The sequence below is a fragment of the Myodes glareolus genome, chromosome 7 (genome assembly GCF_982192425.1).
Source record: "Myodes glareolus chromosome 7, mMyoGla1.1, whole genome shotgun sequence".
NCBI classification, from domain to species: domain Eukaryota; kingdom Metazoa; phylum Chordata; class Mammalia; order Rodentia; family Cricetidae; genus Myodes; species Myodes glareolus.
The window spans coordinates 85,779,392-85,804,900 of record NC_142032.1 but is presented as its reverse complement, the minus strand read 5'-3'; the positions used below and the strand labels follow the sequence as shown (position 1 = coordinate 85,804,900).

General features: G+C 47.4%; 1 protein-coding gene across 1 annotated transcript in view; it reads right to left on the bottom strand.

The window, feature by feature from the left end:
• Positions 1-25,509, bottom strand: part of Tmc7 (transmembrane channel like 7) — a 48,794-nt gene that overhangs the window by 10,626 nt on the left and 12,659 nt on the right. Inside the window, exons 2-12 of the mRNA XM_087908535.1 lie at positions 18,605-18,845; positions 16,609-16,757; positions 15,852-16,019; positions 13,925-14,007; positions 10,288-10,433; positions 7,961-8,108; positions 6,690-6,863; positions 5,105-5,262; positions 2,916-3,033; positions 2,642-2,739; positions 651-837 (exon numbers count right to left, since the gene is read on the bottom strand). Coding sequence (XP_087764661.1) covers positions 651-837; positions 2,642-2,739; positions 2,916-3,033; positions 5,105-5,262; positions 6,690-6,863; positions 7,961-8,108; positions 10,288-10,433; positions 13,925-14,007; positions 15,852-16,019; positions 16,609-16,757; positions 18,605-18,845 — 1,670 coding nt within the window. The remainder of the gene's footprint in view (positions 1-650; positions 838-2,641; positions 2,740-2,915; positions 3,034-5,104; positions 5,263-6,689; positions 6,864-7,960; positions 8,109-10,287; positions 10,434-13,924; positions 14,008-15,851; positions 16,020-16,608; positions 16,758-18,604; positions 18,846-25,509) is intronic.

The window sequence follows — 25,509 nt, the reverse complement described above, 5'->3', positions numbered from 1 at the left end:
GTAAGTTCAGACAAGCCAGTCACCTGTAGGGCCACTTGCAGTCACCCATGTAGCATCTGATCCTGTCACAATGCATGGGGATCATGAGTTGTGCCAGTCACTAAGTCCTGAAAAGCTATGCATTGACCCCAAAATTACAAAACAGAAATCAAGAAACCCTTGGCTAAATGCCACGGAAATAGACCACTCTTGTTGAATCCCTAGCCGAGACTCAATTCAATCAGTCAGTCACAATCAGTCACAATTACATCATAGGAACAAACCAATTCTTAAATGTGCTTGAGAAAGTTGTCAAAACAAACAAAACAAAAATGATGAGTAAGCCCAGCACTTGGGCAGTCAAGGCAGATGATCACGAATTTGAGGCTAGTCAGAGATATACAGCAAAAAGAGGTAAAAAGTTATTGGAAATTTTTCCCGGAATAAACACATATTAAAGAAGCAGTATTGCATGAGGCCCTGAGTTGGAGGGACGTGTAATTATGATGTGTCTCAGGGGCTAAGGAAGGACTCAGATGGGGCTGGGGACACGGTCTGGTGCTATACCACTGGCCTGGTATGCTGGAGGCACTGGGTTCCTGTCCACAGATTTGCAAGAGCAAAACAACGGAATGAGCAGTACAGGGTGAGAGCCCCAGGCCTCTCCTCACCTCTTTCACGTAAAAGGTGATAATGAATTTCAAGGTGGCGATGGCGGGGAGGAGCGGGGAGAAGAAGGCTCCAATCCAGCAAATGGTCTGCCCGTACACGATACCCAGGACGTTGTCTGGGATGGCAAATTCCTGCTGTCCCCAGCACTGGATCAGCTTCGAGGATGCACAGTAGGTCACCAGGAGCCTGGAAGCAAACTAGACACATTCCTTCCTGATCCTACAAGTGCCCCTAAGCCATACCCACCAACCCACATCATTTCCAAGGCACGTTTGAGAGAGAGAGAGTGAGAGAATGTGTATGTGTTGTATGTATGAGTGTCCACATGTTTGTGCATGCAGGTATGTGAATGTACCTGCGGAGGTCAGACAGTGACATCAGATGTCTCCCTCAGATGTGTCCCACCTAGTGTCTTGAGGCAGACTCTCTTACTGAGCCTGGAGCTTACTGATTGGGCTGAAGGAGCTGGCCATTGAGCCCTAGGTACCCTTCCATCTCCAACTCTATAATGCTGGGATTACAGGCACAAGCGGCCACTCCGGGCTTTTACGTCGGTGCTGGAGTGCTGGAGATCTGGATCCAGTCCTCGTGTTTGTACAGCAAGTACTTTTACTGTGGAATGAATCATTTCCTCAGCCCAATATTTCTTTTTTATTAAGAAGAAAATGTATCTATGTGTTTTTATGTGTGTATGTGCTCGTGCGTGCAGATGTGCAATAGCACATGTGTAGACACCAGAGGACAACGTGTAGAAGTCAATTCTCTCTTTCCACAGTGCAGATCCAGTGAACAACCTCAGGTGGGTGAGGATGGGTGACCACTGCCTTTACCCTCTGAGACAGCTTGCTGGCCCCTACTTTAACTTTTCTGGTATCTACCTTTAGGGTTCACTGGACTTCTAGATAATTCCAGACTGGATTTCTAGCTAATTCCAGATTGGACTTCTAGATAATTCTGCATCTGTTCTGCACCTGAATGAACTGCTTGAGTTGCCCAGGATGGCCTAGATCTCAGGATGCTCCTGCCCCAACCTCCTGAGTGCTAGAATGATAGGCCTGCCTCGTCACGCCCTGGGTGCCTTGACCGTGTGGCGAGCAGAGATTCACTTCAGACTCCTGGGAGGACAGTGACAGCAGTGGTGGGATCGTGTCCTGTTGAGCTCTGCGCCACAGTGCTCTCCCTGTTTTGGTCTGTGTTCTGTCGCGTTTGAAAGAAAATGGCCTCTATAGGTAGTGTCACGATTAGGAGGTGTGACTCTGTTGGAATAGGTCTGGCCTTATTGGAGGAAATATCTGTGGCGATGGGATTTGAGGTCTGCGTTGCTTAAGCTACACCCAGTGGCCTAGGGTCAACCAACTCCTCCTGCTGCCTGTGGATCAAGATGTAAACTCAGTTCCTTGTCCAGCACCATGTCTGCCTGCACACCACCATGTCCCACCATGATGACAATGGACTGAACCTCCAAAACTGTAAGTCAGTCACCTCAGTTAAATGTTTTCCTTTTTAAGAGTTGCTATGGTCATGGTGTCTCTTAACAGCAACAGAAACCCTAACTAAATCAGTTATCTTGCTTATTCTCAGAGAAAGGCTGAGATGGCCCTGCTCTCGTCCCTCCCTTGACTCAGGTGAGAAACTCAGTGTCTTGTGACTGAAAGAAACAACTTGCTCATAGTCACAAGATCAGCAAGGAGCTGGTGTGAATCCAGAAACTGCATCCAGTGTGTCTGCCCTGGCAGGACCTTGGCTGCATCAAGTACAGGAAGTCTACACCAGGAGGTCTTAGGGCAGGAGGCACCATCTCTATCCCGGGTACCAGGGTACCACCTAAAGATGTGGTGGCTGATGCTCCTATGGTGTCAACAGCCTAGAGCCATTTGAAAGTCACCAGACATCAATGGTTCCTCAGTGGAGTCACCCAGTGTTTGTGGAGAGCAATTGTGTCAAAAGCTTCCAGTCATAGAGTTGGGGTGGCAAGGGCTTCCACACTTACTTCCTAGGGAAATCCACGAACAGTGTCACTGCCAGGATGATGATGAAGTCGAAGATCATCAGCTTGTACATTTCCTGTCCCACCTGTGTCTCCCAGCACTGAAATCAAGAGGTGGAGACACAATAACAGACCCACTCCCAGCGCAGGAAGCCAGCCTTCTGTATCCTCAACCATCTCCACATCTCCATCCTGCTGCCCCTAAGGTCCTGCACAGACTTCAGCATCCAAGCCCTTGACTGTGCCCAGCTTGGGGTGAGTCAAGGCCATGACTCACCGGGTAGAGCTTCTGGTTATAGCCGCAGAGTTCACAGGTGTTGTCACCGCAGGATGTGATCTTGGAGCCCAGCGTGAACACCAGCACACAGATGGTGGCCAGTCGCATGAAGACACACCTGGGGGAAGAGGCAAGAGGAAGAGAAGGCATCAGGGCCTGACTTCCGTGGACCAGACACTGAGGAACATAGCCACCTTCCATGCAATCAAACCTGAACTACACAGTTTCTGCTGGGAAGTGGATGGTAGGAAACTGACTTAAGACCAGTGAATGGTACACTTTAAATGATCAAATGGTAACTTCATGTTATATATATCTTACAATGAGTTTTAAAATATTATTAATTTTTATCACTTATATGCATATGTATGTGTTTGTGTGTGGCTATGTGCACATGCACGCAGGTGCCTATGGAGGCCAGAAGGGGACATCAAATCCCCTTGATTACAGGCTGTTACAGGTTACAGGTTACAGGCTGTTAGAAGCCACCTGCTGTGGGTGCTAGGACCTAAACTCGGATCTTCTGCAAGCGCACCTAACCACTGAGCCATCTCTCCAGCCTCTACAAGTCCTAAGGCAGTAAAAAGCAAGGCATGGTGGCACACAGATGACAAGTTCAAGGTCAGCCTGAGCCACAGTGAGACCCTGATTCAGAGAGGAGGAGGAGGAAGGAGGAAGGGAGGGACAAACAGAGAAAGGCAGAGACTGGGTAGTCAGCTCAGCCTGTGGACCTGTGTGGATCCTGCTATGAACAAGTCGCCACCCCCTCCACCATGGAGACTGGCTCTATTTTGGAACACGAGGTAAAGTTTTGTTAAACCACGTCCTGGTGACTTGGAGACACTGAAGTGTTTACGGCTGGAATGGCATGCCACCTAAGAGCTCCTTAATATAACCCAGCATAAACACAGAGAAGGTATGAAACAAGGTGGGCCAAAGGTCAGGTATGGATGCAGCTGTGGAGTGGAAAGGCTTGGAACTTCCTACAGTGACAGGGAGGGTGCCACATGTGGGACGGGAGACCCAAGAATGTGGAGGAAATCAGTAAGGTTGAAACACATTATATACCCGTATGAAAATGTCACAATGAAACACATTGTTTTGTTCAGATAAGTGCTAATAAAAAAAAAATTCCTCCACCCCTGTAGTTACAAAATACAAAGGCTTTGATGTTTTCTTGCTTTAAAAAAAAAAAGATAAAAATGATATAAATACAGTCTGGAGTGGTGGTTTCGGCCTGTAAATCCCAGCACTTTGGTAGCTAAGGCTGGAGGGTGTAGAATTGAGGCCATTAGCAACATAGAAGATTTCTAACAGCCGTCCTCTCTCTCAACAGCAGTTTGCTCAACCACATTTAAGGCTCTCCAGGATAAAAGATAAATCCCTTAGCCTTCTTACACATACTGAGATGAGCTCTGTCCTCACCACTCTTAGGACAGTTTGACACAAGTTAGAGTCATCAGAGGGGGGGGAGCCTCAGTGGGAAAAACCTCTGTAAGATCAGCTGTAGGCAAGCCTGTAGAACATTTCTTATTTAGTGATTGCAGGGGGAGGGCACAGTGGGGACACCCCTGGGCTGGTGGTCTTGAGTTCTAGAAGAAAGTATGCTGAGCAAATCATGTTGAACTTGGCAGTAAACAGCACCCCTCCATGACCTCTGCATCAGTTCCTGCCTCCAGGTTCTTTCCGTGTTTGAGTTACTGTCCTGACTTCCTTCAGTGATGAACAGTGAAATAAACCCTTTCCTCCCCGACTTGCATTTTGGTCATGATGTTTCATTGCAACAACAGAAATCCTAACTAAGATAGTCTCAAAAGAAAAATCCCCGATATTTGAGAAGAAGGAAAAAGTTATCCAGTCCAAGCACAGTACCCACTTGGCCGTCTTTGCTCACTATGAACTCCCTGGATTCTACCTGATGCTGTCAGTTAGATGTTAGCATCTTTGGAACAGTATGTCCTTCTAGGGACCCATCCTATGCTTTCAGTTAACATAGAATCAAAAGTATAACACTGACAGGAGACTCCGAAACCTAGGGACCTTCACTGCATGGCAAATGATAATCTACTCATGGGGCTCATCAAGGAAGGACAATTCTTAGCATAACAGGAAAATAAGCCACAAGCAACTAGCAATGCCTGCCATGAGTAAGCACTGGTCTACCCAGCATGCACACAGTTAGGCATTACCGAAGAATTGTCAGGCGAATCTCGAAGCCTGGCGAGTAATCCTCATAGTGAATGATCTTGGCAAAGATGATTGGGGTGATGAAATTGGCCAGTGTGATCACAATGGATGGGAGGTACAATATCAAGAGGTTCTCCCCAAAAACCATCTTGTTAATTTCCTGGAGAGATAACAGAAAGCACTGGTCAGCCTAAGTGGGGTGGCGACAGTGAAGACTTGAACTGCAGAGGACTCAGCTGTGCATGCTGAGAAGACACACAAAGCACATTTAGCAATCCGGGCGGCTGGGAAACAAAAGCCTTAGATGCTTAGAGCCTTCCTTCGATGCACACAGGCAGACACCTAGTTGCTGGACAGTTAGTGAAATACACAGAATTCTGTGCATGCCGTATGGACAGCCCATTCAAGTTACCTTAGAAGCATATATATATATATATATATATATATATATATATATATATATATATATATATATCTCCAAGATGAAAACTAAGTTGCTTAGCCTTCCTTGAAACCAGGTACAACTATAGCTAAATTCTAGCTGAGGCAATAGAAGTTTTTTGTTCTTGTTGTGTTGTTTTGTTTGTTTTGTTTTTCTGAGACAGAGTTTCTCTGTGATGCCCTGACTATCCTGGAACTCACTTTGTAGACCAGGTTGGCCTCGAACTCACTAAGATTTGCCTGCCTCTGCCTTCCAGATGGGATTCAAGGTATGTGCCACCCCTGCCCAGTCAGAAATTTTTAAATCAAACTCTGTATCACATCTTTGAAGAGATGAGTCAGCCCCAGCCTCCCCACTTTTCCTTGGGCTAGAATGTGGATGCGGCAGTGAACCATCTCGTACCATACAGAAAGCAGTCACGGTATATGAATAGATGATGAAGCCACAAGTTGGATGGTATTTATGGTATTTGGGTATCTAATGCCTGATGATTGACGGTCACTACACCAATTTAGACATTTTTATATATCTAAAGAAGACTCACTATGAAATTCTGGCTGGTCTTGAATTTATGATTCTCTGAGCCTCCAAAGTGCTGGAATTCCAGGTATGCACAACCACACTCAGCTCCCAACACAGATTTTTAAAAAACACTGCTTGGGACTGGGGAGACAGCTCAGGAGTTAAGACTGTATACTGCTTTTGCAGTGGGCCTGGGTTCCATTTTCAGCATCCATAGCCAGCTACTAACTGGGGGCTCCAACACCCTCTTCTGATCACCACAGCCACAAGCACTCACGGGTACCAGCTCCACTCCCTACATGTAAACATGTAATTTAAGACAAAAAGTCTTTTAAAACACGGATTCTTCTTATAAACTGAGGCCCTGGCTGTGAACTAGAAGAGTCAGAAAACACAGGCAGCCCAGCTTAGATCTGAATACTGTGAACTCCTCAGGCGGGAAGAGGTATCCCCAAAACAGTGTTTGGAAACTGGTCAGCTGATTCGCTGTTCCTGTATCCACTGAACTTCTCCTTCCAGCCGAATAGAGAAATGATGTTGGCATCTTCCACTGAGATCCGCAGGGCACCCAGCATGCTGCCACGCCAGGGGGCAAGGTCAACTGACTCTCACAGGGCACTTACTTTCTTCATGTGCTCTTGTGAGAAGGTAGTGGCTAGGTAGATGGCATAGAAGCAGGCCGCCAGCACGGCCAGCACGATGCAGTTCAAGAACAGCCTCAGAGAGTAAATGCGGATGGTTTCCTCCGAGGTCCTTTCGGCGATTTTCTGTCGTATCCGCTCTTCCTCCAGATCTGCCTGAGGATCAAGGAAACCTCATTTGTAAGCATTTTGTAACATAGCCCACAGATTTCTCTTAAAGATTCATGTTGCCTGAGATACCTTCCCAGGCTAAGCCCCACCAGTTTTTATGTCTAAGGCTTATGGTAAAGTAGAACCTCCCACTCAAGATTTCATTTGGCTTTGCAATAAGTGTGTAAGCTGAATAGGTATTTACGATGCATGTGTGTGTGTCTGTGTGTGTGTGTGCACATGCAGGTAGTGCAGTATTTCTTTAAATGGGATCTATCATTATTTTAATTTTGCTTATTAATTGGTAATTTATTTATCTGAAGTTCTGAGGGTTGAGTACTCCAGGCCAGCCCTCTACCATCAACCAATATCTCCAGCCCTTAAAAAAAAGTTTTTGAGATAGTCTTATTGAGTTGCCAGGACAGCCTCAAGATGTAGCTCTTCTGCCTCCACCTTTCAAGTCACTAGGATTATGGGTATGTCCGGCTATGTTTGTTTTTAATTAAGCCTGGGAGTCTCTGCTTCTAACAGAACTTAATTTGTTCACAGTTAGTGTAATGAATAGTAAATAGAGCCAACTCCACCCACCCTCCTTCAGCTTTAGATCTCTACCCCCAACCTTTTCCTGATGGGTTTGATCAACATGCTATTCATTTCTCTTTTCCTATTAAGTGTGGAAGTTTTCCTGTTACTCCTCAGCTTCTCTCTAATCCATTCTGTTATCACAGCACACCCTTCACGTTCCTAGTGCAGGCAATGCTTATGACGCTATGGCCAGGTAGGATATTAATAAGACAGCAGGGAATGGGGGTAAGGTGCCACCTGCCCTGTGTGTCCTACCTCCCTTCTCAGGCCCAAGTTATCAGCACCCATGCTCGGGCTAAAGGTGATCAACTCGATAAACTGATCGCTATAAAGAGCTCTTAAAACCAGCAAAGGGGAAGCTTGCTGAGATAGCACGGGCCCTGAGATCCCATGTAACCTGCACACAGCCTCCCTGCGTCAGCCTGGTAGGGAAGCCCCTCCCCATGTAACCTGCACACAGCCTCCCAGCGCCAACCTGGTAGGGAAGCCCCTCCCCGGGGTAAGCCAGCAGCACTCACTCGGAGCTCATAGCGCAAACTGCTGTGCTTCAGCTCGGCCATGCTGCGGTTGGTGATGCAGAAGTCCCAGCCAGCGAAGATCTTGTTACAGTAACTCTGGAAGTGCTCCTCACTCCGGATCAGGTTGATCTTGAACCCTTCCACCGACCTGACCCCCAAACACAAGTATTCTTCTGAGAACAGCAGCAACATACAGGCCTGTGAGTTGGTCTCATTTAAGATCTACGAAGTTGGATATGGCTGCATTGCTGGCCCACGGGGTCAGCGAAGTTTATTCTATGTGACAGCTGAGCAGGTATCTCACTGGTGAAATTCACTGTCTTTTATCCATTCAGTAACTTCTTTTTTAAAGATATACCTACTTTATGTGTATGGTAGGTATATGTAGGGTGTTTGGCCTGCACGTATTGCTTGTGTACCGTGTGCACACCTGTTACCTATGGGGGCCAGAAGAGGGTATCACATCACCCAGAGTTGGAGTTATATATTGTTGTGAGTCACCATGTGGATGCTGGGAATCAAACCAAGCCCAATCCTCTGGAAGAGCAGCCAGTGTACACATCACTGAGCCATCTCTTCAGCCCTCCATGAGGCAATTTACTTTTTCAAAATAATTTGCATTTTTTAAAAAATTTTACCTTATGTATTTATTTGTTGCAATGCTGACAATTGAACCCAAAGCTTCGATCTCTGAACCAGACTCCCAGCTCCCCTCCCCTTATAATACTTTTGTTTTGAGACATTTGTTGAGGTGCCCAGGCTGTCCTCAAATTTGTGATCCTCCTGCCTCAGCCTCTTGAGTAGATAACAGGCGTGCACTACCGTTCATGATGCACGGCCCACAGTTTTCACTCAGAAGCCCCTTGTGATGTTCACAAATACAGCTTCTATGTGTTCCTGCCAGGGTTGGGTGAAATGACTGTCAACAGTATTTAGAATCTCTCTCCTTTCTTAGGAGTTGCTCTCTCACCAAACCACCAGGGAAAGGCCTTGGTGTCTTAGGACCTGTCAGACAGACTCTTCACGCTGCAGCGAATACCTGAGATTGACAGCTTAAAGCCGGAAAGGGTTATTTGCTTCACTGTTCCAGAAAACTTCTATTCATGGTTGACTGGATCCATTGCTGGGCCTGAGGTGATGGGGAGGGCATTATAGCAGCTGGGCATGGTGGAAGAAGCAGAGGGGAGGAGGGAAGCCTCCAGCAAGAGGGGCAATGCTCACAAAGTGTGTCACCTGCTTCCTCCAACCAGACCTAGCTCCTAAAAGCCCATTCAGCTGTGCAATTATCAGTGGATCACCCCATTTCTGAGATTAGCAAGCTCATGATGCATTCACCTCTACACACATCTGGGGACCAAGCCTTCAACAGTACGCCTTTAGAGGGGATTCCACATCCAAACTACACAATCCTAACCAGGGGATGGACACACTCAACTCATCATTAGTCTTCTGGCTCTCACCACAATGGAAGGGTCAGGATTAGGTATCTGAGTGGACAGAGCCAACAAGACCTTCACGGCGTTTCTGTGCCCAGGATCAGGCGGGCTGCAGGCTGTGGGAAAGTGATGTGCTATTTCCCACCACTGCAGGGAGCCGCGGCCACACAGGCGCTCAGAGCTGAGGCGGCTCTTGCCCTAGACATCACTCCCAAGTGAAGGCTGTATCCTTCTCAGATCAGTCTTGCGCCTTCCTTGGCTCTCCACACACTCAATTCCCCATTGGTCCAATTAACCAGAGTTGACTTTCTGCCACTTGCAAGCCAACAGAGACCCAGTTAGCATAATACTCCCCAGCCAGAGTGAAGCCTGTGAGGAAGAGGGGCCTGGAAGAGGCACTTAGCACACACTCAACTGCAGACCGCTGCTCCGGCTGCCAGCTCCTGACTTCTACCTCCTCCAAGCCTTGCCTGCAGCACACTCAACCCTCTTCCTCCGAAGCCCACCTGTGGGTTCTGCTCATCCTTCAGGCCCTGACTTCCAGAACAATAAGAGTTCAGTCATGGAGAATCGGAGATGCCACCACAGACTTAAAAGTGTGGGGAAATGTAGGGAGGTTTCGGGACGAGCTCACAGAGGTAGGTCTCAGGGCCAGACTCCTGGTTCCAGAGTGTTCTCTGCTTTCTTCTTACCCACCACCCTGTGAACAGGCTTCTGTGTCAAGCTCCTACTGCCATGCCTTCCCCACTGTGAGGGACTGAAATTCCCTGTACCCACAAGCCCAGATAAATGTTTCCTCCTTTGAGCTGCTCCTGGCAGGTATCTGGTCACAGCAACAAGGACATTGCTGGCACAAACGTCAAAGAGAAGGAGAAAGCAAGGCACACTCACCTCTTCACTATCCAAAGGAGACTCAGGGCCAGGTAGGCAATTGTGCTTATTAAGTAAGCCAAGGGTAGATCGTACGTGAAGTTCTGGAATTTTACTCCATCAATGGTGTAGTGGCCATAAAAAAGGCTGGTCTTCTCCAGGAAACCCTGAACAAAGCAAGAACATGGGTCAGAGGGGTCAGCTCAGGCAGGCAAGCAAAGGAGGCCCCCCTGCCTCGAGGAACCCACTCTCGAGTGCCCTTGTTCATCCCGGAATCGAAACCCAAGGTCTATGGGATGTTCAGTTAGTGTTAGGGGCAAACGGATCTGCTAAAGCCTGAGTCTCAAAGTTCCCTGGTAAGTGCTGGGAAGATGGCTCAGCAGCGCATGTACCGCATGTACTGCAGAGGACCCATTTGGTTTCCAGTCCCCACAGCAGGGGGACTTGCAACCTCCTGTAACTCCAGCTCCAGAAGACTTGACGCCCTCTTCTGGCCTCCAAGGGTACTGCCTCATGTCCACATACCCTCCCCCACATCCATATACACACCAAAAATTAAATACCTTTAAGAAAATTAAATGGTAAGCCACACTTAACTAATCTGAGAAAAAAATCTAGGCCATAGCATCAAAAAGAACACTTAGGAATAAGTTTAACACAAGTTTAAATAGTATATTGTGAAAACCATGAACCACATTTGAAATAAAAACGGGCTGGGGATGTAGTTCAGAGGGTAGAGTGTTTGCCTAGTATGCACAAGGTTATGGGTTTGATCCCAGCTTAAAACAGGGATGGGGGTGCACACCTTCAATCCTAGCACTCTGGAGGTAGAAGCAGATGGATCAGATGTTCAAAGTCATTCTTTTTGAGATACATAACTATTTCAATGCTAGCCTGGGCTAAAAGAGACATTATCTCAAAATAACAAAACAAACAAAAAAGGGTCAATATTATATATATATATATGTATATATATACATATATATATAATTATATGTATATTTGGGTGGTGGTGGTCATGCCTCCAGTCCACACACTTTGAGAGGCAGAGGCAGGCTGATATCTTTGAGTTTGAGGCCAGCCTGTTCTACAGACCGAGTTCCAGAATAGTCAGGGCTGCTACACAGAAAAACTTCATCTTGAAAAACCAAAAATAAATAACTAACAGAAAGGCATCCATTTGTTTTCGTTCATGTACTTGATTCAGGATTTCTGTATCAATACTCCACAAATGGGTCTATGGAACCGGCACACACACACACACACACACACACACACACACACACACACACACACACACACTATCAGAACCCAGCTGGCTTCATTCAGAAATTAGCAAGCTGGTCTTAAAGTTTAGATGCAACTGCAAGGGAGTCAGCAGCCAAAGCAGCCTTAAGAAGAGCAAAGCTGGAAGATCAGGTCTTGCCACAAGGCAAGATCAAGGGTGTCCCATACAGGCACAAAAAAGGCACAGAAGTCGCCCTTAATCCCAGCACTTGGAAAGCAAAGGCAGGTGGAGCTCTGTGACTTCAGGGCCAGCCTGGTCTACACAAAACAAAGCAAAACAACAACAACAACAAAATCAGACACATAGCAGAAAACAGAACCAAGCACCCAAACATCTCCAGCCAACAAGCTTTTATAGGGGAAAATATGTCCTCTGAACACACGATATGAAGACACCAGAGCCAAATCACACGTAACAGCTGGAAATGACTCAAGGATCTATGCAGTAGAGGCAGACCGAGAAAAGTGGTGACAAGCTTAAGGTCAGTCTGAGCCAAGTAGCAAGACTGTTTAAAAATAAACAAACAGATAATAAACAAAGTTTTATTTTCTTTATGACAACCATGTATTCTCACACTACCTGAGTAAGAAAATGCTTAAATAAGAGCAAACGTAGAAAGAGAAGACCCCATACTGTCTCCCACTCTCTCAAAGGCTGGACACACATCATAAATGTCTGTCTAGCTCTTTGGAGCCCTTTCCACATGGCCTCAGATTGATCTCAGTTCTCACAACCTTCTCCTCACTCTAAAGGGACACCAGAGAGCCACAGAGCCCAGAAAGTAAGTTCCCTGACCTCAGAAGGAGCCTGTTTCAGAAGTCAAGCCTGTGGCCCTCCCTTTTTTCTGTTTCTGTAGAAAGTGACAACAATGGAATGAAATAAAACCCCTTCCTCAGTCACAGACTCCACATCTCAAGCGCTCATACACCAGTCATTTTCTCGCTGTGCATAACAGACCCAAGTCACTCTTCAGAACACCGCAGAAAGTTTGGGACAGGGCTGAAACAAGCTACCTGTGTCGAACATCCATGATCCTGTGCCACTAACTGTCCTTTAAAACACACTAACATACGTTGCCTGTGGGATGCAACGTGAAGAAATGGGGCTATTTAGTGAGCTCCTGACTTGAAAGACCAAAGAGAGGAGGAGGAGGAGGAATAGAGAAGACAGTAGCTCTGAGGTCAGGTCAGGTTCCAGGAATTTTTATTATTAATAAAATTAATAATTATTAATAATAAAAAAATTATTATTTTTTTATTGAGACAGGGTATCACTATGTGTCCCTGACTGTAGACCAGGCTGGTCTAGAACTCGCAGAGATCCACCTGCCTCTGCTTCCCTGTGTTAGGATCAAAGGCGTGCTCCGCCATGACAAGTCAAGTTTTGCTCTCCATAACAATGACTTCGGGCAAGATACTGCGTGGTCCTCATTTGTGCAGCTTCCATTTCCTCATTTATGTATGAGGCGTTCAACTGTGCACCAATAACCTCTGAGTTGTTTTTTTTTAATATTTATTTATTTATTATGCATACAATATTTGGTTGTGAGCCACCATGTGGTTGCTGGGAATTGAACTCAGGACCTTCAGAAGAGCAGGCAATGTTCTTAACCACTGAGCCATCTCTCCAGGCCCCTCAGAGTAGTTTTGTAGAAAACATGACTTTGGAGATGTAAAAGCACATACACACACACACACACGCCGCCATATTAAATACAATGGACAAATCTCAGGCTTTTTATCTAATTATTCAGAAAAGCAATGGCATGGCATTTTAATACTAGCAACTTCCAGAAAGATTAAACCATCTGTAGGCTGTCTTCTGTCTGAAATGCTTGGAACCAGAGGGCCTGACATTTCTGAGCTTTTTCAGAATTTGGACTAGTTCCATAGACATCACCAGTTGGGTGTCCATCAGCCAATCCCAAACGTCCCCAATCTGGTTTTGAGTTTTCAGATTAGAGATGCTAACTGCAGAGCATTATAATTCAGGTCAACGTAAAGGTAGCAGAGAGGAGGAGAAGGCCAGCACCTGGAATCAGCAGAGAGTATTTCCGGTATACTCTAGCGGAAGGTCAGTAGGGGCACAGGACTTGCTGGTAAGCTCACCGCAAACCCTGTTTTGCTGCTCACTGCCAACACTGGCCTTTGGCTCTCACTGGTCTTTGACAAAGAATACTGTGTTTTGGATTTTGTTGTCATTTTGAGACAAGGTCTAACTATACAGCCTAGGCTGACCTGGCAATCCTCCTGCCTCTACCTGTAAGATCACAGGCACACACCACAGAGCTCCAGATTCAGGTTACCAACGTCTAAACAACTTGACTGTCCGTGTAAGGAGCATCCACAAAGGACTGAGTTAAAGACTCACCGTGCCAGAGAGCAAGTCAATGATGAAACTGTAAAAGTAGATGAGCCCAGGGCTGCTTATTGGATAGACTGTGCACTGAATATCTGCAGGAAAGAAACACAAGGACACGTGTCAGAGAGAGTCTCACTATGTCACCAACCCGTCTACTGCAGTTTGGGAACACAAGCTGTGGCTGCATAGATACGCCTGTGAGTTTGTCCAAGCAGCTGCTATTCCCTGTTGCTCTGCGTTCAGGTCCCAGTGTGTCTGATAGATCCCCTTTCCTTTCATTTCTGTGTTTAGGGTTTCTTTTACTGTTCCTTTACTAAACAATTTGGGATTATATCTAGTTTTGTTTGTTCCGTGGGTTTTTTTTAATTGCTTCATTTTGCTTGTCTGCTTGTTGATATATGTGCACATGTGCAACTTGTTTGTGCAGATGCCCGCAGAGGCCAGGAGAGGGCATTGGATCCGATGGAACAGAAGTTCCAGCTGGGTACGGCTGCTATGCTGACGTGGGTGCCGTGAACAGAATGTGGATCCTCTGCAAAAGCAGTAGGTGCTCTTAACTGCTGAGTCATCTCTCCAGTCCCTTGTTTCGCTATTTGGAGACAAGGTCTCATCATATAGTTTAGACCACTCCAACTCAGCATCTTTCCCCCTCGGCATCCTAAGCAGTAAGATTAGAAGATAAGCACCCCTCAGTGCGCTTAGTGTTTAATATTATTGTGCTTCTAACATTTATTTTACTTTAAACTACGTGTGTGGAAGAGTATGTGTATGCAAGCACCCACAGAAGACAAAACAGGGCATCATATCCCCTACATCTGGAGTTACAGGCAGTTGTGAACTGCCTACTGTGGAGTTGGAAACCAGACCGACACCATTTCTGCAGCCCCAACGTTTACTGTTCTTTACATGATCTAAGGATTCAATAACAAAGTGTTGTGTTAAGGGAAGAATAATCATCTCTATTTAAATGATCACCCCGGCTCAACAGAAAAAGAAACTGAGGCTCAGGAAGGTTAGCTGAGCAGCAGAGCTGGCCTGGAAGCCTAATGTTGATTTTCACACAACGCAGGAAATAAGCCTCTAAAATGGGGATACAGAGAAAATAGGGATACACACGAGGCAGAAAGTGGCCCGCACACTAAGTCTGAGGTGCCAGGCTATTTGAATTTTAAGAAAATTGAAATGGAAACAAAGATGAAGAGGAAGAATGCCTAGGGTCTCTGAAGGGATGCTCCCGGGTTCTTCTGAGTAAGGAGTTACGGGACAGGTGGGCATGAGGGTTTTAGAAGACTTTCAGAAGACCTGGAGCCTAGCTGGCTCCTCCACTGAGCCTGGGATCAGAGGTTTGCAGTGAGTATCTGTGAAATAGAGAAAACCTCCCCATCTGAGCTAACAGGATCCCCAGAAGATCTGAGTTTTGTTGAGAAGACCAAAGCCCAGCCCAGAGCTTACCATAGTGTCTGACACAAGATCACTGTGGAACTGTTTATTAAGCTTCAAGCACATTCTTATCATAAATAGCAATCTTGAAATGAAGTCATCGGGTCAATTCTTTTAGGTTTGCTAAATCTCCCCCTTACCCACCCTGCATTGCTCCTCCCATGTGCCCTCATGAACTCAGGAGGGGCTGAGGGTCCTGATTTAGCCAGTGAGATGTGGGAGAAATGTGTGTGTGTGTCATCTCCAAACACAAGTGTCAGTAATCAGCACACATTTGCCATGGCTCTCTTCCCCTGGGGCACAGTGACAATCATGGCTGCCCCAGCAGTTTGGGCTCCAGAGTGACGATGCCCAGCCCATGATGGATCTGGACCATGACAGAGAAGTACGTGCTTACTGACACCAAGGACAATGGGATCGTTCGTTTCTGCAGCATAACCTAACCCATCCCGACGGACACAGTGGCCTAGGACCCTGGATCAAGATGCCCACTCACCCATGTCTTTGAACGGCACAAACACGAAGGTGCTGTTGGTGATCTTGTACTTGGTGAGTAAGATGGGGAGCAAAACCAACATGAAGATGATCAGGAATATCACCAGGTTCAGGATCACCAGGAACCGTAGGAAGGAGAAGTAGGACTGGATCCCCGTGCCGAACTTCCCTGGAATAGAAGCAACACGGGTACCAATGACCTGCAGCACGCTGTGGACTCCATCACCGGGAGAAGGCTGGAAAAGGAGGGGGACTCATATTCCTTCAGTGTATATTTTAGCACTTGTGGGGGGGGCACCGGCATGGAGGTCAGAGGACAACTTTCAGGAGTCGGTCCTCTCCTTTCAACACGTGGATCCCAGGAATCCACTCGGGTCATCAGCAACTCTCAGGCTCTATTCTTTACTTGAAGCCCAGCTTCCTAGAGCGTTTTCATGTGTGATCCACAGCTGCTTCTGAATGAGTCTCCAAGAGCAGTGTAGAAAAGGAAGGGCTTCACAGCTTTGGCCACATGCTTCTGATGTCAATTGTTTCTGTCTGGACATGTGTTCTGAGTCCTATCCTGCCCGTGGTCCATGCATCTATCTTTACATCAATGTGAGACTCAGTTGTTGCAGACGTGTGCAAAGGAATGCTCTCTGGTGCTACCCGTTTTCCGCTTCGCTCTTCCCTGAGCTTATCCTAGGTGCCCCTGCTGGTAGGCTTCAGAACCCCACCCCCGCCCACTGCTTGGCCTGCTGGGCAGCAAACGGCTCTACCTTCGATACTGCGGATGTCCTTCCGCCACAGCTCCAGGTGGGTTGTCATCTCGCGGGCTTTCTCCAGGAACCTCTTCCAGGACTTGCTGCTGTACCGCTTCCACTGGTCCCACTCCGATAAATACTTCATCTGGGTTTCCTGAATGTCCCTGCATCGAAACATGGCCATGAGCACGGCAACAAGGCAGCATCGAGTCTAAGCTTCCACGGCACCCTGGATGGGAGCCCTTGGTCATAACTTTGGAATATTAGCCATAGCAAGGGGTGAGGTGCTGACACATGCTCCAGAGTGAACGAACCCTGAAAGCATGACACAAAGTGGGGAAAACATATTCCATGCACACACAAACCCAGAGACAGCAGGTGCCTGGCTGCCTGGGCCGAAGGAGGAGGAACGGAGTGCTTTTGTAATGCATACAGAGTTTCCAGCTGCAGAGATAAAGCACTTTGGAAGTAGCTGGTGGTGATGGAGGCACTGCATTGCCAACAGGCTCAGTACCACTGAATTATAAGCTGTCAATCACAATGGGTACTGTGTGCTCAGTACAATGGCCCGGCAGTGCCATTCCTGACTCTTGCCTCACCCTGCCAGTTGATCGAATTCTCCTAGTTCACCTCCTGGATACCCCTTCTTTTGATGGCACATCTTCTCCAATTAATGTCCATCTCTCCCAATAGGCTACAGGCGGTGGTTTTGTTTGTTGCTGAGACAGGGTCTCATGATATAGCTCTGACTGGCCTGGAACTTGTTATATTGACCAGGCTGGCCTTGAACTCAGAGAGAGTCACCCACCTGCCTCTGCCTCCCAAGGGCTGGGATTGAAGGTGTGTGTCACCAAGCCCAGCCTGATGCCCCAAGCTCTTTAAAGGCTGAGAATGTGGAACATTTGTCTCTGTGGTCCTCTGCCCCAGGAACACAGACTACTGTTTCCATGACAGCCCTGGGCAGGCCAGGTTTGCTTTGCTCTCCACTCTGTCATAAGCACCGTAGCTGGTGTTTAATTCATTCTTAATAAAGACCCACCACTAACCAAAAACCAAGATTCACAAAAAATATGTACATGTAACATGTACTGCCGTATTCATGAAAGGTGAACTCTTTCCCATAGCACAGAGTACGCTTAGACAGACAAATGGAGAGATACAGATACAGGCATAGAGAAATGGTTGGATAGATAGGATAGACAAATGGCTACAGATACAGATAAATTGATGGAGGTATGCAAATACAGATATAGAAGGAGAGATGATGGATGGATGGATACAGATAAATGGAGGGAAGGATACAGATTAGTGGATGAACAGATGATAATGATGATGATGGATAGATGAGAGACTGATGATGGGTGGAGAGACAGATGGACGGATATGATGCACACGCCTGTAACACTAACGTTTGGAAGGCTGGGACAGATGAGTTCAAGATTAACTAGGTTACACAGCGAGATCTTGACATTAAAAAAGGGAGAGAAGATGCCTGGGGTGATGGCTGTGGGTAAAGTGTGCAATGTATAAGCCTGAGGACCTGATTGAAATCCCTAGGACCTGCCTGTAACCCCAGAACTGGGGGTAACGAGACTGTCCTATTAGGGACCTGCTGGCCAGCCAGAACAGTCAAGGGCTGAACTCCAGGTTCAGTGAGAGAGTCTGCCCCGCCCCCACTCCCAAATTAAGGTGGAATTACAGAGCACGATTGCATGTCAACTCTGGCCCCTACATGGGTGCATGCACACATATACATGTGCACATGCACACACACACACACACACACACACACAGAGTATCAGCATGAGTCTGGCTGCAACATTCCCCCCTGGGACTGTTTATCAAGCAGAAGGTGAACAACCTCTTGAAGGTCTTGAAGGTCACGTGCCACCACAGCTTAGGGATGCTCACTCCAGAATGAGCTGTCGGTTCCACATGTGACAAACACACCACATACAGCCCTCCCAGCTGACCTGCAGCACGACCACTTCCAGGCAGCTCCTGAACAAACCTCAGTCTCCGCTTCTCCGAGATGTTCAGCGCGTACTTGCGGATGGACTGACTGTTGAGGTTTTCTGTGATTCCTCCATCCAGCTGGGAACTGAAGGAGTCTGTCGGCTTTAGCAGGGTGCCGCTCTGCTTGTCCCGGGAGACGATGTTTGTCCTCCTGCGTGCTACTGATCGATAGCTTGGCAGCTCTTGAAGAAAGTTCACAGGCGGAGAGAAGCAGCTAGAACCCAGAGACATGTTCTCTGGGTGAGAGAAGAAAAGCAACATTCACTTCAGACGGCTTGAAAGCCTTTGATTCTCAGAGACTATGAGCAAGCCTTGGGGACAGTCACTCACCCAGCCAGTGACAGAGTATCAGATGGACTTTCTTCTCTCTTTTACTGTGCTGGGAATTCAACCCAGGACCTCACACATGCTAGGCAAGTGCTCTACCACTGAGCTACCTAGTCAGCCCTTTATTTATTTAGAAAAGGTTTTGATAAGTTTCCCGGGCTGAGCTTGAGTTTGGAATCCTCCTGCCTTGGTCTCCTGTGTAGTGGGAATAACAAACCTGTGTCAACACAAATTACATATCTGCGTCATTCCGCTTTGTTTCGTTTGCTTGGGTGTGGGTGCTCTCCTGTGTGGGGGTGCGTGTGTGTGTACAGGTGCACATGTATGCATATGTCAGTAAGGACAATGCCGGGCGTCCCCCTCCATCACTCCCTACCTTATATATGGAAGCAGGCTCTCTCACTTGAATCCAGAGCTCACCCATCCAGATAGTCTAGCTGGCCAGCTTGCTCCAAGAGATGGGACATCTCTGCCTTCTGAGCACTGGAGTTACTACTCCGCTGTCCACCAGCGTTTACATGGGATCTGGGCATCCACACTCTGGTCCTCACATTTAGTGGTCAAGGAGATGACTACTAAGTCATCTCCCCAGTCCTGGCCACCCTTAGTTGTCCAGGATGATGCACAGGACAGTGAAATCATCTTCGCTTTCTATAGATGTACCTGCATGAAACTTAGGTTGTAAGATACCTGTAACCATTAGCTAAATGCCTGATCCATTTGCTGAATGAAGCTAGCAATGTGTGCTCTATCCCCAGTAAGTGTGGGAGATGATTGTGTGTAAGAGCCATGATTACCTAAGCAATTGCCTCCATGGACATCCTAACTTCTGTCCTTCCTGTTGGGCACTAGATGGCTAAGTTAGAATCCTGACCTGGTCCCTTTATTGCTGTGTGTTTGGGGGGAGTTAACTTCTCAGAGCTTCAGTGTCCTCATCCCAAATAGTTGTTCAATGAATAGGCCTACGATGTGTCCTTTCTGGAGCCAGGGATACTATGGTAACCAAGGAAAATATCCTCCTCTTGTGCAGCTTATATTCTGAGGTGGGAGAGAGGAGGACCAGTCAATATTAACTGGTATTAACGTATGGCAAGAAGTCCTAAGTACAAAATAAAAACAAAACACAAATGCACAGTGGGGGATGCCGAAGGGTAAAGGACAGAGGGGAGACTGGGATGGATGGGGACGCTGGTTTTCGTTCCTTCTGTTTTGGTCAATTTTTTCCTTTAGTTGAAGCTCAGGGAAAAGAAGGCACAGACTTGAGGCTATGTAGGCAAGAGCAGATCCCAGGAAGTGCAGGGAACCAGGGGGCAGCAGTGCATATAGCATGCAGAAAGGTGTGCAAACTCCTGACTGCACAAGGATGGACAGACAGGAGCCCAGAAGTCCACCTGGTTGGCGGATGGTGAAGTCATCATAGCCCTCCTATGTCCCCCTCCCCAAAGCCCAAGCGGTAACTTGCTCTAACCAAAGAGCACAAAAGAAAAGTATTCTGCCAGTCACAAGTCATAAAAGAGGCCACTTCTGGGCATTTGGGTGCCAGTCATGCAAGAAACCAGTCAGGGCCAGCAAGATGGCTCTGAGAGTAAAGGCACATGCCACGGATGCTGAGGATCTGAGTTTAATTTCTGGAACCCATGTGATGGAAGGGAAGAATCAACTCCAGCAGCTGTCCCCTGACTGCTAGCATGCACCACAGCATGCATACACACACCCTCATGCACCACATAAACAAATAAATGCAATTTAAAAGAGATCCAGGCAGTAGAACCCATTGACAAGAACCAAGGCCCTTGTCTTTGTCCCCAGGCACAGAGAACATCCATGTGGGCATCGTATGGGGGTGTGGAAAAGAGAAAAGTAAGAGGCCTGCATGGCTGGGCTAAACCCAGTGAGATCCTACAGGTTGATGTGAGCTGCAGATGTCACCAAGAGAGGAGTCATTGAAGACTCTGAACCAGAGCTGACTGTGTTCTGACTTTAACAGATGGCCCCAGTAGGCTGCTGGAACCCAGACTGTGATCCTGACTCTCAGGAGACCAAGACAGAGAATCCTGAATTTGAAACCACCCAGGGCTGCACAGTGAGACCCCAAGGACACGTCTGTGTACAGTAGCTACGGCTAGAGAATCACAGGTGCTCACAAGGCTGTAAGCTCTCAGGGAGGTGACAGACACACAGTGTACCCCCCCCCCACACACACACACTGAATGCACCCGAAAGTGTGAGAGGGCTGGGGGAGGACAAGGGACCAGCACTCCAGGTCTCTCTGGAATGAACCGATTCCCTACCCTCTGCCCTCCCGATAGGCATGCCTAGACACACCACGGTAGTTATGCTGTTGCAGATGACGCAAAGACACGCGCCTGGGCTCTGCCAACCTCATGAGCAAGCCATGCCACATGCACCCTGACACACCCTGAGGATGTGAGCCACTCTATCAGACAGGGCTGCCTCCAGTCATTAGGAGGTTCGGCATAGAAGGCAATAGGGCACGGGTGCTGCCTTGGGGTCACTCCTCCCCCCAGGCAGCAACAAAGAACTGTTATTAACCAAGAACAAAGGTCTTTGAATATGGAGTCTGTTGAATATTCAGCTGTGGGGTCAGGGACCAGCGCAGGGTGGGGGCTGCAGCCTGGCCTGGCTTCAGCTGCTGCACAGTACCCACCAGCCAGGCCATCCCAGGAAGATATCAGTTCTACGGTCTCAGGAACAGGGCATCTAATGCCACAAGTCACAGATCCCTGTCACTGTAAGCCACAGTGAGCACTCACTTTGGGCATGGCTGTGAGAAGTACCAGAAGCTAGGCCTAGGGGTGTATACATGTAAGGCCAGCAGTCAGGAAGCTGAGGCAGGAGGATTGCTGCAAGAGAGAGGGTCAGACTGGGTCACACAACATGACCCTGACTCAACTTGACTGGATTTAGAATCAAAGAGTGGACAGTCGAGTTGAGGATGGAAATTCACCATCATGGGGCAGGCTCAGCAGATAAAAGGGTTTGCAATGCAGCCTGGGGATTTGAGTTAGCTCCCCAGAACTCACAGTAGGAGTGATCAACTCCTGAAGAATTTTCTCTGACCTCCACATGTGCTGTGGCAAAAAAAAAAAAAAAAAAAAAAAGAGGATTCCTCTCCACAGGAGAGAAAGGAGCTTGCCCACCTACTATTAAGCACTGGGACTGGGGACCTAACGTACTATCAGCTCCCTCAAGTTCCAACTCCCCCATGAAATGGGCTGTGGATTGGAAATGGCCTTGTAAACACTAAAATGTCACACACATAAAGCAGTAATGGCTGCATGTTATAGCGTATACAGGCTTCTCTCCTCAGCCACTCAGGGAAATGGCCCACATTTAAATAAAACACATCCAGCAATGTCTTCATTACCATGTCCTCTCTGAGCTTCCATACAGGACTGTGTTGGCTTCAAAGCTCCAGCTGACCCCTCACAGGTAGACACAGGAGGCTTCAGTGCTCTGGCTTTTTAAGAGGGAAACTGAGGCTCAGAAAGACGATGGCTTGCCTGGGGCTCAAGGTCAAGACAGTCTCAGCTCTGGCATCTTACAAAGGTCGCTCACTGCACCTCTCTGAGCCTAGGGCAGCCCATTCTTGGGGAGTATGATTGTCACGTGTTCCTCTGACTTGGGTCAGTGGTCAGTGTGGGGGCTGTTTAGTCATCATGTGCATATTTCCAACATCAGGGTGACTGTCTAGAAATACTAGGCGTTTCTTGGCCGCTGGGACCAGCCAGCAGCATTTAGGCTGTTACCAAAGCGGGAGGATGAGGTGACCTCAGGTGGTACATACGGGTCAAGCACGGAGCTACCTTTTCTCTTTTTCAGAACTTGGACTGAACCCAGGACCTCACAAATGTCAGTCAAATGCTCTAATGTCAGCCACGTCTTAAATTTTCTTTGTACTGTAACAGTCTCACTAAGTTCTCCAGAGCAGCCTCGAACTCAAAATCTTCCCGTTTCAGGCTCCTCAGCAGCTGGGCTGACAGGCCTGCACCCCCAGGCTCAGTTCAAAGTTGAGCCTCTGAGTCTAGAGCAGTGTCTTGCCCCTAGAAAATCTTCCATTGGAAGGATGGATGGATGGACAAACAGATGACAGGGCGGAAGCAAGGACATGTGGAAGGCTTCCTTGGGTCCTGGCAACTATTTCTACAGTCCACCCAACCTTAGTGAAAAACATGAACTCTCCCAGGAGACTGGCCAAGCATGACCCGAATGGCACCAAGGGCCCTGAGCTCCCACAGCGTGCCTGCCAAGAGCGGCTTCAGCCTAATATGGTGCTGTGCTCCTACTTGAGGGCTTTGCGTCCTACTTGCAGGTTTGTGGAACTCCAGGGAAGAAGGGGCCTCGTGGGTCATGGAGAGTCTGTCAGTTACTGTGGGAATTACAATAGTGCCCTCTTTTCCCACATGGAATATGGTCTAAGATGCCAAGGGATGCCTGAAACAAAGAATATCATGGCATTCTCTCTATACCACACACGCACGCCCGCACGCACGCCCGTACGCACGCACCCTCCCATTCAAGTGTGTTTATGTTGCTGGGGATGAACGGCCTTGGGCATGTGAGGCAAGTCCTCTATCAGAGTTACAATGCCAGCTCTGTCTTTTCCATCAAAACTAAGCACTTACGTACACTGTGACCTTAGTTTTTGCAGTTGCTTTTACTTTTAAATATTGGGGGGGGGGGGGTCATGTGTGTGCATGCAGGTGCCTGAGGAGGCCAGAAGAGGGCATCGGATCCCCTGGGGCTGGAACTACAAGCAGTTGTGAGCAGCCCGATGTGGGTGCTGGAAGCTAAACTCCAAGCCTCTGCAAAAGCAGCATTTGTACTTAACCACTGAGCCACTGGCCCAGACCAGCCTTTGCAGCTTGAGGTGTGACAGCAAAGCCGTCATGGATTCCTTGGAAGGGAACACATTCTGTCATCACAGCAGGCTCAGCACACAGTGTTCTTGTCTTCTTTTTCATAGTAAGTCAGACTTGGTCTTCTTCAACTCAGGAAGCGCTTCAGCTTCTCTTTGGCTTACATCGCTGTGTGTGAGACAGCAGGGACTTAAACGCAAACACTCCCAAGGGGACAAAGATATGGGTGATGTTGCATACAGCATGGATACACTGTGGCATTCCGGATATCAGATAAAGCAAGAGCTATGTGATTTCATCACTTTACTTGAAATCTATAAGCTATTTCAGGAATTGTTAATATTTTAGACCAGACTTGACCACAGGTTCCTAAAGCCACAGACAGCAAAACCTCAGATAATGGGGTTGGGGGAGAACTCCCATTCTGTTGGCCAGGAGCTATGAAGAGAATGAAGGTTTGCTCTTTATGGGATGAGATTTCTCCCACTTCTCCAACCTCCACATCTCCTAAGTGCCCACTCTACAACGGTCCTCCCCATCCTTAATCTATGCCATTTAATGTGTGCTGGCTCTGTCCTCTCTTGGGGACCACATTTGAATCATCAGGGTCTGCACAGGGCTTAGCACATGACAGTGTCTAACAGATACATGATGAATGAATGAATGAATGAATGAATGAACTGGAAATGGATGAATCTGCTGCTGAGGGCACAGTGTTCAATTACCAAGCTTTTGGTCAAAGTACATGGTTAGTACCCCAGAAAGCAGGCTATAAAAGTCAAGGGGGAAAAAATGAAGCATTTTCCTTATTATTCTTTTCTATATGGACAATAAATTTTTACAATTGAAAATAAAATTTGAAGCCAGGTAGCAGTGGTGCACGCCTTTAATCCCAGGGTTCAGGGAGGCAGAGGCAGGCCAGGTGTACAGAGTGAGTTCTAGGACAGCCAGAGATTTGTAGAGAAACCCTGTCTCGAAAAACCAAACAAAAAAAAAAAAAAGAAAAGAAAAGAGAGAAACAAAAGAAAAAATTGTTGTTATTTTTCAGAGTGTGTCTCTATGTATCCCAGACTAACCTGGAATGCACTCTGTAGCCCAGGTTGGTTTCAAAGTTAAGATCATTTAGCCTAAGCCTGTCTAGGCCTCAGATTACAGGTGTGAGCCACCATTCCCAGCTCTACACTGAAACCTCTTAAAGGGGAAAAAAACCTGGCAGGAGACACTGACTCTCTTTGATGTCCTTGTTTCAGGTTCTTTCCATAGTCTTGTTTATGGAAATGCACTTTGGTCTGTTAGAATTACAATTCATTGTTCCTAAATGACCTGTGATTAACACAATCAGGGAGACACTGATTACAGAGTCTGGGTACACTGATTCCTGAATGCTTGTCCCTTCCCTGTGACTTGACTGTGACTTCACTGTTATTCTGGAAGCGAACTGGAGGTAGGAAGCCTGGAAAAAAAAAAAACACACATACAGATTCCAAAGGCTTTTACCTACAAGTTTCCAGAATTCAGAGACTTAAAAAGGTGCCACAAGATACCCATCAAATGTTTAAAAAAAAAAATATCCGAAGGGGCCATTGAGATGGTTCAGAGGTATGGCAGCTGTCACCGGGCCTGATGACCTCAGTTCATCCTGAGGACCTACTTGGTAGAAGGAGAGGGGCAACTGCTGTAGATTGTCCTGACT